Raw genomic sequence first — 20,061 nt, 5'->3', positions numbered from 1 at the left:
GGCCGCAATAAAAATGATATGCGCTGTATTGTCAAAAGTATTGGGACGGCTGCCTTTACACACACATGAACTTTAATGACCTCCCAGTCTTAGTCCGGAGGGTTCAATATTGAGTTGGCCCCGCCCTTTGCAGCCATAACACCTTCACCTCTTCTGGGGAAGGCCGTCCACAAGGTTTAGGAGTGTGTCTATGGTCATTTTTATTTTTTAGATCAGCGCCATTGGCAGCAGAGTAAACCGGAAGTCGTGTCGCTTTTCCCGTGATTTTACATCGGAGACCCGATCAGAGCCGAATCCAGGTTCGTTCAGGTCTCAGCATGGGCCGCCATCAGGAATTATGGGGCCCCTTACAAAATATATATATATATATATATATATATATCAAATTAATTATAAAAAAGGGGGGACCTCTGGGCTCTTTCTTTAATAAAAAAAAAAAAAAAAGTTTTTTTATTAAAAAAAAAAAGGGGGGTTGCCATTCGGGGCCCTTTAATAATAATAATACAAATTATATATATATATATATATATATATATATATATATAATAAATAAATATATGTATAATTTTTATTATTTTTTTTATTAAAAAAGGGAGGTTGACATATGGGGCACTGGGGACCTCTGGGCCCTTTAATAATAATAATAAAAAAAAATATATACAGTATATATATATATATCTCAAATAAATTATTAAAAAAAGGGGGGGGACCTCTGGGCTCTTTAATAAAAAGAAATTTAAAAAAATGTAAAATGTTTTTTTATAAAAAAAAAAAAAGAGGGGTTGCCATTCGGGGCCCTTTAATAATAATAGAAAATATATACAGTATATATATATATATATATATACATTTTATTAATTTTTTATTAAAAAACGGAGGTTGCCATATGGGGCACTGGGGACCTCTGGGCCCTTTAATAATAATAATAAATATATATATATATATATATATATATATATATATATATATAATCAAATACATTATTAAAAAAAGGGGGAGACCTCTGGGCTCTTTAATAAAAAAAAAATTAAAATGTTTTTTATTATAAAAAAAGGGGGGTTGCCATTTGGGGCCCTTTAATAATAATAATAAAAATATATACAGTATATATATATATATATATATATATATATATATATATATAATTTTAATTAAAAAAAAAGGGGGAGGTTGCCATATGGGGCACTGGGGACCTTTGGGTCCCTGGGGACTTCTGTGCCCTTTAATTAAATAAATAAATAAATAAATAAATAATAAAATATATATATATAAAAAAAAATATATAAAAAAATGGGGGGTTGCCACCCGGGCCCCTTACAAAAAAAAGGGGTATTTGCCATCTAGGCCCCTTACAGGTGTACTGCCTGTACCCCCCTGATGGCGGCCCTGGTCTCAGCCTAGGCGGTCGGCGTGCTGGCTGGTGGCTCCGGTCTCCCGGTGGGGCGGGAGGCCCAGGAAGAGCGGCGGCAGAAGGCGGCGGGAGTGGGGGTGCAGAGCGGTATTTAGCCACATCGGTTAAGATCACTAAAAAAGCCAACCGCCCGCTCTATAAAAACGGTCCCGGAGCTGACGGCATCGCCCCGGTTCAACCACTTCAAGCCACAAACGCACATTTGCGTACGATCGGCGTGAAGGGGATAAGAAAAGTTTGTTTTTTTGGGTTTTATCGCAACTTTGTTTTGTTTTTTTTAACACATAACACTTTAACTTTGAAAGGTATAAACATTGCCGGAACTTTCCGATTCACGTAGATTTTTTGACACTTGGGAACATTCCATGTCAGAGGTGGAAGGACGGCGTGACTCGATGTTTTCCCCATCGCAGAGGATCCGGAATCTGATTCCACTCTCGCAGGCTTTGTCCTTGAAAAGTGACAGTTGCGCTCCTGGCGTGGAAGAAAACCGTTCTCCAAACCCCTTATCTGCCGAAGATCTGAGCCAAAACAGAAAACAACGGCTCGGCCTTTCCCGGTTGGGCCAGGCAGGAAGGCGTGGGCGGGTGTGACATCAACCTGGAGGCGGAGCTTAATCTACCTGCCCTTCATAACGAATGAGTGACAGGTGAGAGCAGGATGCAGATTCCATCTGAGAGCGACCGAGATCATCGCACAGAGCGCTGGTAACATTGTAACAAGTAAGGACTTATTTTATTTTATTTCTTATGATGAAAACCCTTGGAATGTCATAATTGCAGGGGGGGGGGCAGAACAATGACACCCTGACACTTGGGGGCCCCAGAACAATGACACCCTGACACTTGGGGGTCCCAGAACAATGACACTTGGGGGTCCAGAACAATGACACCCTGACACTTGGGGGTCCAGAACAATGACACACTGACACTTGGGGGTCCAGAACAATGACACACTGACACTTGGGGGTCCCAGAACAATGACACTTGGGGGTCCAGAACAATGACACCCTGACACTTGGGGGTCCAGAACAATGACACCCTGACACTTGGGGGTCCAGAACAATGACACCCTGACAATGACACCCTGACACTTGGGGGGGGGGGGGGTCCAGAACAATGACACCCTGACACTTGGGGGTCCCAGAACAATGACACCCTGACACTTGGGGGTCCAGAACAATGACACACCGACACTTGGGGGTCCCAGAACAATGACCCCCCCGACACTTGGGGGTCCAGAACAATGACACCCTGACACTTGGGGGTCCAGAACAATGACACACTGACACTAAGGGTTCCCAGAACAATGACACCCTGACACTTGGGGGTCCAGAACAATGACACCCTGACACTTGGGGATCCAGAACAATGACACCCCGACACTTGGGGGATCCAGAACAATGACACCCTGACACTTGGGGGTCCAGAACAATGACACCCTGACACTTGGGGGTCCCAGAACAATGACACCCTGACACTTGGGGATCCCAGAACAATGACACCCTGACACTTGGGGGTCCAGAACAATGACACCCTGACACTTGGGGGTCCCAGAACAATGACACACTGACACTTGGGGGTCCCAGAACAATGACACACTGACACTTGGGGGTCCCAGAACAATGACACACTGACACTTGGGGGTCCCAGAACAATGACCCCCTGACACCTGGGGGTCCAGAACAATGACACCCTGACACTTGGGGTCCCAGAACAATGACACCCTGACACTTGGGGGTCCCAGAACAATGACACCCTGACACTTGGGGGTCCCAGAACAATGACACCCTGACACTTGGGGGTCCCAGAACAATGACACACTGACACTTGGGGGTCCCAGAACAATGACACCCTGACACTTGGGGGTCCCAGAACAATGACACCCTGACACTTGGGGGATCCAGAACAATGACCCCCTGACACTTGCGGGTCCAGAACAATGACCCCCTGACACTTGGGGGTCCAGAACAATGACCCCCTGACACTTGCGGGTCCAGAACAATGACCCCCTGACACTTGCGGGTCCAGAACAATGACACCCTGACACTTGGGGGTCCAGAACAATGACCCCCTGACACTTGGGGGTCCAGAACAATGACCCCCTGACACTTGCGGGTCCAGAACAATGACCCCCTGACACTTGCGGGTCCAGAACAATGACACCCTGACACTTGGGGGTCCAGAACAATGACACCCTGACACTTGGGGGTCCAGAACAATGACACCCTGACACTTGGGGGTCCAGAACAATGACACCCCGACACTTGGGGGTCCAGAACAATGACACCCTGACACTTGGGGGTCCAGAACAATGACACACTGACACTTGGGGGTCCAGAACAATGACACACTGACACTTGGGGGTCCCAGAACAATGACACCCTGACACTTGGGGGTCCAGAACAATGACACCCTGACACTTGGGGGTCCCAGAACAATGACACCCTGACACTTGGGGGTCCCAGAACAATGACACACTGACACTGGGGGGTCCCAGAACAATGACACCCTGACACTTGGGGGTCCCAGAACAATGACACCCTGACACTTGGGGGTCCCAGAACAATGACACTTGGGGGTCCAGAACAATGACACACTGACACTTGGGGGTCCCAGAACAATGACACTTGGGGGTCCAGAACAATGACACACTGACACTTGGGGGTCCAGAACAATGACACCCTGACACTTGGGGGTCCCAGAACAATGACACCCTGACACTTGGGGGTCCAGAACAATGACACACTGACACTTGGGGGTCCAGAACAATGACACCCTGACACTTGGGGATCCAGAACACTGACTAATGACACTTGGGGTCCCAGAACAATGACACACTGACACTTGGGGGTCCCAGAACAATGACACACTGACACTTGGGGGTCCAGAACAATGACACCCTGACACTTGGGGATCCAGAACACTGACTAATGACACTTGGGGTCCCAGAACAATGACACACTGACACTTGGGGGCCCCAGAACAATGACACCCTGACACTTAGGGGTTCAGAACAATGACACACTGACACTTGGGGGTCCCAGAACAATGACACCCTGACACTTGGGGGTCCAGAACAATGACACCCTGACACTTGGGGGTCCCAGAACAATGACACTGACACTTGGGGGTCCCAGAACAATGACACACCGACACTTGGGGGTCCCAGAACAATGACACCCTGACACTTGGGGGTCCAGAACAATGACACCCTGACACTTGGGGGTCCAGAACAATGACACCGTGACACTTGGGGGTCCAGAACAATGACACCGTGACACTTGGGGGTCCCAGAACAATGACACACTGACACTTGGGGGTCCAGAACAATGACACCCTGACACTTGGGGGTCCAGAACAATGACACACTGACACTTGGGGGCCCAGAACAATGACACCCTGACACTTGGGGGTCCCAGAACAATGACACCCTGACACTTGGGGGTCCCAGAACAATGACACCCTGACACTTGGGGGTCCCAGAACAATGTCACCCTGACACTTGGGGGTCCCAGAACAATGACACACTGACACTTGGGGGTCCCAGAACAATGTCACCCTGACACTTGGGGTTCCCAGAACAATGACACCCCGACACTTGGGGGTCCCAGAACAATGACACCCTGACACTTGGGGGCCCAGAACAATGACACACTGACACTTGGGGGGTCCCAGAACAATGACACACTGACACTTGGGGGTCCCAGAACAATGTCACCCTGACACTTGGGGTTCCCAGAACAATGACACCCCGACACTTGGGGGTCCCAGAACAATGACACCCTGACACTTGGGGGCCCAGAACAATGACACACTGACACTTGGGGGGTCCCAGAACAATGACACACTGACACTTGGGGGTCCAGAACAATGATCCTTTTTTCTATTATAAGGAAGGTTTACATTTCTTGTAATAGGAATAAAAGTGATCCAAAGTGTCGAAATAAAAAATAAAAATAAATAAGAAAAAAATAATAATAATTAAAGCGCCCCTTCCCGCCGAAACGAACGCATATACGTAAGCAGCGCCCGCATACGAAAACGGCGTTCAAACCACACATGTGAGGTGTTCATTAGAGCGAGAGCAATAATTCTAGCCCTAGACCTCCTCTGTAACTCTAGACCTGCAACCTGTAGAATTTTTATAAACGTCGCCTATGGAGATTTTAAAGGGCAAATGTTTGTCGCCGTTCCGTGAGCGGGCGCTATTTTCGAAGTGTGACGTGTTGGGTATCAATTTACTCGGCGTAACATTATCTTTCACAATATAAAAATAAATTGTGAAAACTTTACTGTTGTCTTATTTTTTTTTATTAAAAAAAGTGATTATTTTTCCCAAAAAATTGTGCTTGTAAGACCGCTGCGCAAATAAGGTGTGACAAAAAGTATTGCAATGACCGCCATTTTATTCTAAAAATATATATATAATGTTTGGGGGTTCTAAGTAATTTTCTAGCAAAAAAAATATATATTTTAACTTGTAAACACCGAGTCTGGAAAGTAGGCCCGGTCCTTAAGTGGTTAAAGCCTTATTGATTCCCCCACGCTATCTCTAGGGGCCCCAGAACTGAAGTATAAAGGGGCCCCATGTAGAGCCCATATACAGAATGTTCATTCTGCACACCGTGAGCTGAAAACAAGGTCAGCTCATTCATTTACTGTAAACAGACGCAAACTGCTTTGTTGTGAGGAATACAAGAGCATGACATGTTTTCCTCCTTACCCTGATTATTCCTCCTCCTCCTCCGTGCCACCAGGTTCCTTCCTAAGGTCACACCCTCCGCCCTACAGCAGGATAAACACAACGCGCATACACGGGTCCTGTGTGTACAAAAGTTCACACAGGTGCGAACACAGGGGCGACCTGTCATGTGACTCAGCCGCCTGACGAGTCGCACTCCATTCAGTGCAATGGAACCGTTCTGATAGGAGCGACTCAAGTCGCTTGGACTTAAAAAAAGGTTCCTGTATGACTTGGGGGGCGACTTCGGAACGGCTTGCATTGACTTCAATACAGAAGTGTTTTTGGGAGCCGCGCTGAAGTCGCCCTGTACAGGCCGGCTTCAGAGCCAGATGAGAGCCGGGCGACTTTGAAGCCACCCCTGTGTGAACCCAGTGAGAAGAATGTCCCTTACATTGGTGATCAGTGAGAAGAATGTCCCTTACATTGGTGATCAGTGAGAATAATGTCCCTTACATTGGTGATCAGTGAGAAGAATGTCCCTTACATTGGTGATCAGTGAGAAGAATGTCCCTTACATTGGTGATCAGTGAGAAGAATGTCCCTTACATTGGTGATCAGTGAGAAGAATGTCCCTTACATTGGTGATCAGTGAGAAGAATGTCCCTTACATTGGTGATCAGTGAGAAGAATGTTCCTTACATTGGTGATCAGTGGGAAGAATGTCCCTTACATTGGTGATCAGTGAGAAGAATGTCCCTTACATTGGTGATCAGTGAGAAGAATGTCCCTTACATTGGTGATCAGTGAGAAGAATGTCCCTTACATTGGTGATCAGTGAGAAGAATGTCCCTTACATTGGTGATCAGTGAGAAGAATGTCCCTTACATTGGTGATCAGTGGAAAGAATGTTCCTTACATTGGTGATCAGTGAGAAGAATGTTCCTTACATTGGTGATCAGTGAGAAGAATGTTCCTTACATTGGTGATCAGTGAGAAGAATGTCCCTTACATTGGTGATCAGTGAGAAGAATGTTCCTTACATTGGTGATCAGTGAGAAGAATGTCCCTTACATTGGTGATCAGTGAGAAGAATGTCCCTTACATTGGTGATCAGTGAGAATAATGTCCCTTACATTGGTGATCAGTGAGAAGAATGTCCCTTACATTGGTGATCAGTGAGAAGAATGTCCCTTACATTGGTGATCAGTGAGAAGAATGTTCCTTACATTGGTGATCAGTGAGAAGAATGTCCCTTACATTGGTGATCAGTGGGAAGAATGTCCCTTACATTGGTGATCAGTGAGAAGAATGTCCCTTACATTGGTGATCAGTGGGAAGAATGTCCCTTACATTGGTGATCAGTGAGAAGAATGTCCCTTACATTGGTGATCAGTGGGAAGAATGTCCCTTACATTAGTGATCAGTGAGAAGAATGTCCCTTACATTGGTGATCAGTGAGAATAATGTCCCTTACATTGGTGATCAGTGAGAAGAATGTCCCTTACATTGGTGATCAGTGGGAAGAATGTCCCTTACATTAGTGATCAGTGAGAAGAATGTCCCTTACATTGGTGATCAGTGGGAAGAATGTCCCTTACATTGGTGATCAGTGAGAAGAATGTCCCTTACATTGGTGATCAGTGAGAAGAATTCTCCTTACATTGGTGATCAGTGGGAAGAATGTTCCTTACATTGGTGATCAGTGAGAAGAATGTCCCTTACATTGGAGATCAGTGGGAGGAATGTCCCTTACATTGGTGATCAGTGGGAAGAATGTCCCTTACATTGGTGATCAGTGAGAAGAATGTCCCTTACATTGGTGATCAGTGGGAAGAATGTCCCTTACATTGGTGATCAGTGAGAAGAATGTCCCTTACATTGGTGATCAGTGAGAAGAATGTTCCTTACATTGGTGATCAGTGAGAAGAATGTCCCTTACATTGGTGATCAGTGGGAAGAATGTCCCTTACATTGGTGATCAGTGGGAAGAATGTTCCTTACATTGGTGATCAGTGAGAAGAATGTCCCTTACATTGGTGATCAGTGGGAAGAATGTCCCTTACATTGGTGATCAGTGGGAAGAATGTCTCTTACATTGGTGATCAGTGAGAAGAATGTTCCCTACATTGGTGATCAGTGAGAAGAATGTTCTTTACATTGGTGATCAGTGGGAAGAATGTCCCTTACATTGGTGATCAGTGAGAAGAATGTCCCTTACATTGGTGATCAGTGGGAAGAATGTTCCTTACATTGGTGATCAGTGAGAAGAATGTTCCTTACATTGGTGATCAGTGAGAAGAATGTCCCTTACATTGGTGATCAGTGGGAAGAATGTCCCTTACATTGGTGATCAGTGAGAAGAATGTTCCTTACATTGGTGATCAGTGGGAAGAATGTCCCTTACATTGGTGATCAGTGAGAAGAATGTTCCTTACATTGGTGATCAGTGAGAAGAATGTTCCTTACATTGGTGATCAGTGAGAAGAATGTCCCTTACATTGGTGATCAGTGAGAAGAATGTCCCTTACATTGGTGATCAGTGAGAAGAATGTTCCTTACATTGGTGATCAGTGAGAAGAATGTTCTTTACATTGGTGATCAGTGAGAAGAATGTCCCTTACATTGGTGATCAGTGAGAAGAATGTCCCTTACATTGGTGATCAGTGAGAAGAATGTTCCTTACATTGGTGATCAGTGGGAAGAATGTCCCTTACATTGGTGATCAGTGAGAAGAATGTCCCTTACATTGGTGATCAGTGGGATGAATGTTCCTTACATTGGTGATCAGTGAGAAGAATGTCCCTTACATTGGTGATCAGTGAGAAGAATGTCCCTTACATTGGTGATCAGTGGGAAGAATGTCCCTTACATTGGTGATCAGTGGGAAGAATGTCCCTTACATTGGTGATCAGTGAGAAGAATGTCCCTTACATTGGTGATCAGTATTTTTCTATGTATATAAATAATATTTTCTATTTTTATCTCATTGAACAGGTATGAGTGACTTTTGCTCCCCACCAATCATCGTTACGTCAGACGACGATCCCTGGGATATTGACACTTCTCACTATGCGGACTGCGGCCATTTTGTGGACTGGGATCAGTTCCCCGCCAAGCCTCAGAAGAAAGGTCCCTCACATCTGGAAATGCCCTTCTCTCCCAAGGAACTCAAGCGGATGGCCAGAGAGGGTACTTGGGCCAGCCATCGAACCTTGAGAGCAGAGGCCTACAACAAGATCATCAAGGACATCAACTGCCGGATATTCACCCCCAATGAAAAGGTTTACCACGATGTAGCCGAGAGGCTCTTCGGTCATGAAGACACGATCGACTACCCTTTGCCAGAGTTTGTGGAGGGTTCTCTTCTGCCCATGTATTGTCTCACTGCCAGAGGAGAGAAGGCTGTGAAGAAAGTTCTGATCTGTATTAGTAACCAGTATCCAGACATCACCTATTCCCCCGCCTTGCCGGCGGTGGTGGCGCTCTTGATGCACTTCACCGAAGACGAGGCAGAATGTTTCGATAAGTCTTGCCGCCTCATCTCTTGCACCGATCCGCACAAGTCTTACATCGAGCAAAGCTTCTTGTCCTACGAAGCCTCAAGCATGACCTTTGGCGACTTGGCCAAGAAGTATTGTCAAGCCGGTCATAAGATGATCGTCTCCCACTGTGAAAATTCAGCAGAGGTCTTCTCTGACTGGCAAACGTGGGTCTTTGGTGACTTACCCTTCGAGTATGCCATTAGGGTCTTTGACGTTTTTCTTCTTGAGGGCAACAAAGTCTTGTATCGAGTGGCTTTGGCCCTCCTCAAACAGTACAAACTCCAAACTGATTATGTAGGACAGGACGTCAGGGGCGACCTCCAGAATTTTGTGAAGAACATCTCCCAATATGTCTGTGTAGAGAAGCTGTTAGAAAAAGCCTTCAGCATTCGACTTTTCACCCACAAAGAGATCTGGCTGCTGCACATGGCCAACAGAAAAGCCTTGTCCCAAAGTGGGATTACGGTAATGCAGCCAAGGTACGTTGTATACAGGGCTGGACTGGGACACAAATGTGGGCATGGACTTCATCCAGACCGGCCCAGGGCACAACACATCAGGGTACAGTGCACAGCACATCGGGATACAGGGCACAGCATGTACAGGGCACATCACAACAGGGCACATAGCACATCAGGGCACGGGGCACATAGCACATCAGGGCACGGGGCACATAGCACATCAGGGCACATAGCACATTTGGACACAGGGCACAGAGCACATCAGGGCACATAGTACATTAGGACACAGGGCACAGCACATCAGGGAACGGGGCACAGCACATCGGGATACAGGGCACAACATGTACAGGGCACATTACAACAGGGCACATAGCACATCAGGGCACGGGGCACATAGCACATCAGGGCACATAGCACATCAGGGCAGGGAGCACATCAGGGCACAGGGCACATAGCACATCAGAGCACATGGCATATCAGGACATAGGGCACATAGTACATCAGGGCTAGGTACAGAGCTCAGAACATCAGGATACAGGGCTCTGTAACTGCCGATTGCAGGTACCTGGTGGACATTGCGTCCGACAGGAACGCGCTTCGGCACCCGAGCGACGCGGCGCCTGTGACCCAGTCCGAAGCTCCGTGACCGCGGGACCCGCGGACCCGATCGCTGCCGGAGTCCCGCGTTCGGCCCCCAGAGCTGAAGAACGGGGAGAGGTGAGTGTAAACACAGCTTCCCCGTTCTTCACAGTGGCAGCTTCATTGATCGTGTGTTCTCTTATATAGGGAAACACGATCAATGATGTCACACGTCCAGCCCCGCCCCCTACAGTTAGAAACACATATTAGGTCACACTTAACCCCTACAGCGCCCCCTAGTGGTTAACTCATAAACTGCAATTGTCATTTTCACAGTAATCAGAACATTTTTATAGCATTTTTTGCTGTGAAAATGACAATGGTCCCAAAAATGTGTCAAAATTGTCCGAAGTGTCCGCCGTAATGTCGCAGTCACGAAAAAAAAAAATCGAAGATCGCCGCCATTACTAGTAAAAAAAAAAAATTAATAAAAATGCAATAAAACTATCCCCTATTTTGTAAACGCTATAAATCTTGCGCAAACCAATCGATAAACGTTTATTGCGATTTTTTTTACCAAAAATATGTAGAAGAATACGTATCGGCCTAAACTGAGGAAAAAAAAGTTTTTTTTAATATATTATTTATTATAGCAAAAAGTAAAAAATATTGCATTTTTTTCAAAATTGTCGCTCTATTTTTTTTTTTAGCGCAAAAAATAAAAACCGCAGAGGTGATCAAATACCACCAAAAGAAAGCTCTATTTGTGGGGAAAAAAGGACGCCAATTTTGTTTGGGAGCCACGTCGCACGACCGCGCAATTGTCAGTTAAAGCGACGCAGTGCCAAATCGCAAAAACTGTCCGGGTCCTTTACCTGCATAAAGGTCCGGGTCTTAAGTGGTTAATGAAAAAAAAAAATCTGGTGCTGGATCGATAGAACTGAACCGCCCCAACCATGCAAACGCTCGCTTTCGTTCACTTTGCAAAGGTCTCATCTGATTGGCTACCACGGGCATGACTTTTATTTTTCTCTGCGTTATTGTACTGTCTATATATATATATATGAGCTCCATTATGCTGTGCTGGGCGCGATCCCGCCGTCCCGATAACGCTGTAAAATATAATGTTGTATTTCTCGGCAGGCAGTCGGCGCACATGTCGGTCGACATCTTAAATTTCAGCTCCGAGATCGTCACGGGCCAGGAAATGAGGGTGATTTGGTCCTGGATACCGGAACGGTTTTCCTTGTACCCCCCCCGTCCTGCTGTTCTCTACGCTGGAAAACGGCTACAGCTTACAGAGGTCAGTAATCAATAGCCAAATATCTGAGAAAAGCAGATGAAGGCGTCGTCAGGGGGGAGTACTGGGGTGTCTGTGTAATACATACCTGAGTGTGTAACACACGTTTACGTAGCATGCTCCACTTCACGTGGCAAGATACACGATATTGTCAAAAGTATTGGGACGCCGGCCTTTACACACACATGGGGCCAGATTCAGGAACGAGATACACCGTCGTATCTCTGAGTTGTGGCGTCGTATCTATGCGCCCAATTCTTAGAATCAGGTTACGCATAGATTTGACTAAGATCCGACCGGCGTAAGTCTCTTACACTGTCGTATCTTAGTTGCAATTTTACGCTGGCCGCTAGGTGGCGCTTCCGTCGATTTACGCGAGGAATATGCTAATTAGGTAGTTACGCCGATTCAGAAATGTACGTACACCCGGCGCATTATCTTACGTCGTTTACGTTAGGCTTTTCCCGGCGTAAAGTTACCCCTGCAATATGAGGCGTAGCCAATGTTAAGTATGGACATCGTTCCCGCGTCGAAATTTGAAATTTTTACGTCGTTTGCGTAAGTCGTTTGCGAATAGGGCTGTACGTAAGTTACGTTCACGTCTAAAGCATTGACGATTTGCGGCGGAATTTCGAGCATGCGCACTGGGATTCTTTTACGAACGGCGCAAAAAACGTCAAATACGTGGGGTCACACTAAATTTGAATAAAACACGCCCACATCATCCAAATTTGAATTAGGCGGGCTTACGCCGGAGCACATACGTTACGCCGCCGTAACTTAGGGCGCAAGTTCTTTCTGAATACGGAACTTGCGCCCTAATTTACAGCGGCGTATCGGAGATACGTTACGCCCGCACAGTGTTACGCAGGGCTACCTGAATGGCCTCTACATGAACTTTAATGGCATCCCAGTCTTAGTCCGGAGGGTTCAATATTGAGTTGGCCCCGCCCTTTGCGGCTATAACACCTTCACCTCTTCTGGGAAGGCCGTCCCACAAGGTTTAGGAGGGTGTCTATGGGAAGGTTTCACCGTTCTTCCAGAAGAGCGTCTGTGAGGTCAGGCACTGATGTTGGACGAGAAGGCCTGGCTCGCAATCTCCACTTTATGGTGTTCTACGGGGTTGAGGTCAGGACTCTGTGCAGGCCAGTCAAGTTCCTCCACCCCAAACTCAGTTATCCATGTCTTTATGGACCTTGCTTTGTGCACTGGTCCAAACCATTTGGTGGAGGGGGGATTATGGTGTGGGGGGGAGGGGGGGGGTTATGGTGTGAGGTTGTTTTTCAAGGGATGCGCTTGGCCCCCTTAGTTTCAGTGAAAGGAACTCTTAAGGCGTCAGCTTGAACAGCTTTAACTCTTCTGGGAAGGCTGTCCACAAGGCTCCTCCATGTCTTTATGGACCTTGCTTTGTGCATTGGTGGGCAGACATGTTGGAACAGGAAGGGGCCGTCCCCAAACTCCTCCCACAAAGAGCATGGGAGCATGCAGGGGCGGACTGACAACTCATGGGGCCCCCGGGCAATAGAAGATTATGGGGCCCCTGGGCTTACAGATGGCCACCACGCCAGGAGGCAGTGCAGAGGCGGGGCAGCTAAAATCGCGGACATACTGTCCCTGGTTTTACTGAGCCTGGCATCCCTGATGGGGCCCCCTAGTTGCATGGGGCCCTCGGGCTGTGCCCGAGTGACTCAATGGTCAGTCCGCCCCTGGGAGCATGATATTGTCCAAAGTGTCTTGGTATGCTGACTCCTTAAGAGTTCCCTTCACTGGAACCAAGGGACTAAGCCCAACCCTTAAAAAACAACCCCCCACCATAATCCCCCCTCCTGACCCAACATAGAACACCTTTGGGATAAATTAGAGAGGAGACTGCAAGCCAGACCTTCTCGTCCAACATCAGTGCCTGACCTCACAGATGCTCTTCTGGAAGAATGGTCAAACATTCCCATAGACCAGGGATCCTCAAACTACGGCCCTCCAGCTGTTGCAGAACTACACATCCCATGAGGCATTGTAACACACTGACATGACTAGACATGATGGGAATTGTAGTTCCTGAACAACTGGAGGGCCGTAGTTTGAGGACCCATGCCATAGACACCCTCCTAAACCTTGTGGACGGCCTTCCCAGAAGAGGTGAAGGTGTTATAGCTGCAAAGGGGCGGGGCCAACTCAATATTGAACCCTCCGGACTAAGACTGGGGGGTCATTAAAGTTCATGTGGGTGTAAAGGCCGGCGTCCCAATACTTTTGACAATATAGTTTATATCAAAGGCAAGCTCCCCTTTCCACACCTCCCATGATGCCTTGCAAGCCAACCCCCAACAGAAACAAGCAGTGATAATTGTTTATCTAATTGCAGATTTTATGCGCACTGTGAAGGGTTCGAACCGACCGTCCTGCTCATCAAAACAACTACCAGCAAGGTGATCCTCGGCGCCAAGAAAAAACCTATCAAGTTTTTATTTGTTGCTTTTTTTTTTTCTTTTTATTTGTGCCAACAAATTCTGCGAATGATAAATTGGCGCACAGTATTGATGGTTGTTATTCGCGTTTCCCATCCTTTGTATGGAGAGATCTGAATTTGGCGTCTCTCTCTCTCTCTGTTGTTTCTCAGGTGTTGGGGGCTTTTCTCTCCACCGACTGGAATGAGCGCAGGAAGTGCGGCGGACAAGTGGCCACCTTCTTCGGCACCGGAGAATGCTTTGTGTTCACCGTAAGTCGTCCCCGATGTAGTTCTATATATATGATAATATAAGTACACCCCTCGGTCACATTCCTCGTATCTTTTCATGTGACAACACTGAAGAAATTACACTTTGGGCCAGATTCTCAAAAGAGTTACGCCGGTGTATCTACAGATACACCGGCGTAATTCGAAAATCCCGCCGGCGTATCATTGTTTTGTATTCGCAAAACAAGATACGCCGGAATTAGGCTAGGATCCGACTGGTGTAAGTCACTTACACCATCGGATCCTAAATGCAGTACTACGCTGGCCACTAGGTGGCGTTTACGTTCAGGTTTCATTTGACTATGCAAATGAGCCTGATACGCCGATTCCCGAACGAATTTGCGCCGCGTCGTCGTCGTTTCCGTAAGCGTAAGGTTACCCCAGCTATATGAGGGGTAACCTTACGCCAGTCCGCCGTATGCCATGTTAAGTATGGCGTCGGGTCCGCGTCGTCTTTTTCCGTCGGTTACGTCGTTTTACTAACTCGTCCGCGAATACGACTTTACGTCAATGACGCTCACGTCGGCGCCATTGACGTTTCCCGTCGTGAGCTGGAGCATGCGCACTGGGCTATTTTTCAGCCCGGCGCATGCGCAGTTCGATCGTCGCGGGGGCGCGCTTAATTTGAATACAAGCCACCCCCTTTGAATTACACGGCCATACGCCGGGCCATTTACACTACGCTGCCGCAAATTACAGAGCACGTGCTTCGCGAATACGGCACTTGCTCCAGTAAGTTGCGGTGGCGTAGTGTAAATGACTTACACTACGCCTACGCCGTTTCTTAGAGAATCTGGCCCTTTGTATCTACAATGTTGTATAGTGAGTGTACAGCTTGGTACAAGTTGATCTCGGTCTCTTGTTCCAGCACTGTGAAGGCTTTTTTAGATGTTGTTTGGCAAACTCTAATCTGGCCTTCCTGTTTTTGAGGCTCACCAATGGTTTCCATCTTGTGGTGAACCCTCTGTATTCACTCTGGTGAAGTCTTCTCTTCATTGCTGTCTTTGGCACACATACACCTCCCTCCTGGAGAGTGTTCTTCACCTGGCCAACTGTTGTGAAGGGTGTTTTCTTCACCAGGGTAAAGAATTCTTCCGTCATCCACCACAGTTGTTTTCCGTGGTCTTTTGGTGTTGCTGAGCTCACTGGTGCGTTATTTCTTTTTAAGGACCTTTCAAAACAGTTGATTTGGCCACACCTAATGTTTTTGCTATCTCTCTGATGGGGTTGTTTTGTTTTTTTTTTCAGCCTAATGATGGCTTGCTTCACTGATAGTGACAGCTCTTTGGGTCTCATATTGAGAGTTGATAGCAACAGATTCCAAATGCAAATAGCACACTTGAAATTAACTCTGAAAGTCTGCAGTTAAAGCACATCTTGTTCGTTTCATTTCAAATCCATTGTGGTGTATAGAGCCAAAAAGATTGGAATTGTGTCGATGTCCCAATATTTATGGACCTGACTACATGGTACAGTCTAAAAAGGGTGGTACTAGAAGGTGGATAGGGGGTGGAACCAAGGGATTGTGCTCAGAGGTGGGTAGGGGTGGAGACAAGGGACAAGCTTAGAGGTGGGTAGGGGTTGGAGCCAAGGCACGGTGCTCAGAGGTGGGTAGGGGGTGGAGACAAGTGACAGTGCTCAGAGGTGGGTAGGGGGTGGAGACAAGGGACAGTGCTCAGAGGTGGGTAGGGGGTGGAGACAAGGGACGGTGCTCAGAGGTGGAGACAAGTGACGGTGCTCAGAGGTGGGTAGGGGTTGGAGCCAAGGCACGGTGCTCAGAGGTGGGTAGGGGGTGGAGACAAGGGACGGTGCTCAGAGGTGGGTAGGGGTGGAGACAAGGGACGGTGCTCAGAGGTGGGTAGGGGGTGGAGACAAGGGGTGATATGGAAGGAGGGAATACCTGCACCTATTCCCTGGGTACCATGAATGTTTGTTATATTATTTGTTATGAGTATTTCCTATAATCGTCAGCCCCATCTAGTGCCCATAATGCGGTATTATTTTTACAGTTTTTGTTTTCCCCTCCCCAGGTCCAGCCAGAGATGGAGAGATACGAGTGGGTCGTGGTGAAGAAGCCAGAGATGGGCAAGGTGGCCCCGCCTTCCCCACGCTCCAGACCTCGCTCCTACTCCCACGGGGCCCATATAGCTTTACCCCCGCAACGCCCTCATTCATCGAGTATGAGCTCTGCGCCCAGTAGCTTTTCAGAGTCCTCCAACTTTCTGAATGTCCCCATGGAAGGAAACCCAAGCCGGTTATCTCCGTTCCTGTCCGTCCGTCACTTCCAGCTGCCTTCCAAAACTGCCTCCATGTTTATGTCTGGCAACAGCCAAGGTTTTATCATAGGTAAGGTGGATGGAAACCATTAGAGAGGGCACATCGGGTGCGTGGCCTGGCTTGAGTCAAGGCTGAGGTTACCACTCAGCACACCCCTCCAGGACATCTAGACCTTTAGGAGCCACCCATTGTTCTTTGAAGGTTTTATCATGGGTAAGGTTGGTGGAAACCATTATAGAGGGCACATTGGGGGTGTGGCCCGGTTGGAGTCAAGGCTGAGGTTACCACTCTACACACCACTCCAGTACACCTAGATGTGCAACCTTTAGGGGCCACCCCATTGTTCTCTGAAGTTTATATCATAGGTAAGGTGGGTGGAAACCATTATAGAGGGCACATTCAGGGTGTTGCCCGGTTGGAGTCAAGGCTGAGCTTACCACTCTACACACCATTCCAGGACATCTAGACTAGGGGCTACCCCATTTTTCTCTGGAGGGGTTATCATAGGTAAGGTGGGTGGAAACCATTATAGAGGGTACATCGAGGGTGTGGCCTGGTTGGAGTCAAGGCTGAAGGTTACCAATCTGCACACCACTCCAGGACATCTAGACCTTTAGGAGCCACCCCATTGTTCTCTGAAGGTTCTATCATAGGTAAGGTGGGTGAGAACCATTATGGAAGGCACAAACCCATAGCAGCCAACAGAGGTCTAGTAGAACCATTTTGGATAGAGGCGTCTCCTGCAGTATGCTCCGTAGCAGTGGTAAAGGATTGGTCCTCCAAAAATCTGTACTCTAGTGATTGGCAGATGATGGGATGATTAAGCCACCCCGATGGCTTCTTCTTTTTCTTGAGGGATTCCAGTGGTCAGATTTCTGCTTTCACTCCTCTAGATCTTCATGTTTGAGGCAGCAACTCCATCACTCTGTTGGACTACATCCAGAGAACGCAGGGCATGGGCCCTGTGACGAACCCTTGTCCTCAAAAGGACTATGTCCGCCGTCAATGCTTCCTCTGTTCAGAACCAGCACTATCCAAGACTCTATAGCCCACCCAGTCAATAGCCGCAAACAAGTGTAGGGTAAAAATTAGCAGACTAACTTTATTCAAGCACATGGTACAACAGATAACTAACTCAGAGACACTTCCCCCCTCCCTTGGATTCAGGGCAGGTTAAACTGTGACTCCCGTCACAGGCCCTAAGCAGGAACAAATGGTACAGCATGATGGGGGTGGGCGTGGCATACTCCCGATGACCTCAGTCCGGCCCCCTAAAGTCTGAAGGACAGTAAAATGGCCCTTTGGTTAGAAAGTTTGGAGACCCCTGCTATTGGCCATACAGGCGTAGATGTGATGGTCAGGTGCCCACATACCTTTAGTTGTCTTTCAGAATTGTATTTATTTTTCCCACCAGCTGACCAAACCTTCTCCTTTTTTTTTGCTCCATTCCAGGTGGTGGAGGGGGTCAGGCCTTAAACATTGACGCAGATCTGAACATTGGGCGGACGGAGCACTGCGAGACCTTCGACAACCCGCCGCTTTGCGAGGAGAACTTTCACATCCAGCACCTGGAGGTCTGGGGCTACCAAAATTCCTAAATTGCCCAGATAGACCACAAGAAAAGACTATTGTATAAATCACAGATGGGTGTGGTGGCTAGAGCCGGCGCCGCGCTCTTCTTATCCGCACAAAATGGCCTCCGACGTTCCGGCATCTCCGCTCTCCATCCACCGAATTTTACTTAGGAGAGCGCTCTGAAGACAGAATAGACTAGAAGATGAGAACAAAGCCAAAGAAAGACTTCCTATTAAAACTGGATTGAAAGACGTCTTTGCCTCGTGCATTCTGCAATACGGACTGTTCGAGCTGCAAGGGCCCCTGGACACACTACTGAATATGTGCACATTTGTGTTTTTTTGTATTCGTAAATTTCAAATGCGTTTTTAAAAAAACGTTCTTGGTGGATAGGGACTGTACTGCTATTGCACCACGGAATGGCCCCTAGCACCCTAGACAAAGGTCTGCTCCACCAATGGGACAATGATGTCCTCACCGGGTCTATGTGCTTCTTTATACAATGAATGCAATTCATACAATATGAGTGCGTTCCTGGGGAAGACTTATGCCCCGTACACAAGAGCGGTTTTCCCGTCGGAAAAAAAAAATATGATGTTTTTTCCCAACGGAATTCCTCTCAAGCCTGCCTTGCCTACACATGGTCACACAAAAGTCCATGCCCAGTGGGTGTCCTCTCTTGGGGTGCCCAGATAACCAACCACACAGAGACCTTACGTGCCCTTGCGAGTCACTGTGTCCCTGATCAGAGGAGAACTACAGACTTGAGAGGCTTGTATCTGCTTCTGCCTGTTTACACTGCCGTGGATAACGTGCCCGCGTACGGGCGCGCGCCCGCCCCTTCCTCTTTTGCCCTCATAAAGAGCGCCCCAGACCCAGGGCGGTATGCCTAGATAACCAACCACACAGAGACCTTACGTGCCCCGAGTCACTGTGTCCCTGATCAGAGGAGAACTACAGACTTGAGAGGCTTGTATCTGCTTCTGCCTGTTTACACTGCCGTGGATAACGTGCCTGCGTACGGGCGCGCGCCCGCCCCTTCCTCTTTTGCCCTCATAAAGAGCGCCCCAGACCCAGGGCGGTATGCCTAGATAACCAACCACACAGAGACCTTACGTGCCCCGAGTCACTGTGTCCCTGATCAGGGGAGAACTACAGGCTTGAGAGGCTTTTATCTGCTTCTGTCTGTTTACACTGCCGTGGATAACGTGCCTGCGTACGGGCGTGCGCCCGCTCCTCCTTTGTCCTCATAAAGACCGCCCCCGACCCAGGGCGGTATGGCGTGCTGAGAGGAAGCAGGATTCTCCTGCATCATGGCAGTGAGGAAAAAAAAGAACTGATCGCTCCCTAGCAGAGAGTGTGCTGTCTGAACCGACCCGACACTGACTGGAGCTTGGTGAGTAAAACGCAAATCTCTACTCCCTCTAGTGGCGGAAATAGAGAAGACACACACAAGGAAAACATTTTTAAGGATAAAATGCTTAATACTTTTTTCC

General features: G+C 47.8%; 1 protein-coding gene across 1 annotated transcript; it reads left to right on the top strand.

The window, feature by feature from the left end:
* The first annotated feature begins 1,818 nt into the window (after positions 1–1,818).
* LOC120919104 (TBC1 domain family member 24-like) lies at positions 1,819–19,105 on the top strand. The gene is given in 8 exon segments (XM_040331118.1): positions 1,819–2,133; positions 9,092–10,118; positions 11,823–11,931; positions 11,933–11,982; positions 14,342–14,405; positions 14,597–14,695; positions 16,744–17,059; positions 18,443–19,105. Coding segments are annotated over 7 exon segments (1,809 nt in total). The 5' UTR covers positions 1,819–2,133; positions 9,092–9,093; the 3' UTR covers positions 18,589–19,105.
* The last annotated feature ends 956 nt before the right edge of the window (positions 19,106–20,061 follow it).

The sequence above is a fragment of the Rana temporaria genome, chromosome 12 (genome assembly GCF_905171775.1).
Source record: "Rana temporaria chromosome 12, aRanTem1.1, whole genome shotgun sequence".
Classification (NCBI taxonomy): Eukaryota; Metazoa; Chordata; class Amphibia; order Anura; family Ranidae; genus Rana; species Rana temporaria.
Note: the sequence above shows the minus strand (reverse complement) of the source record. Positions and strands in the feature narration are given on the sequence as shown.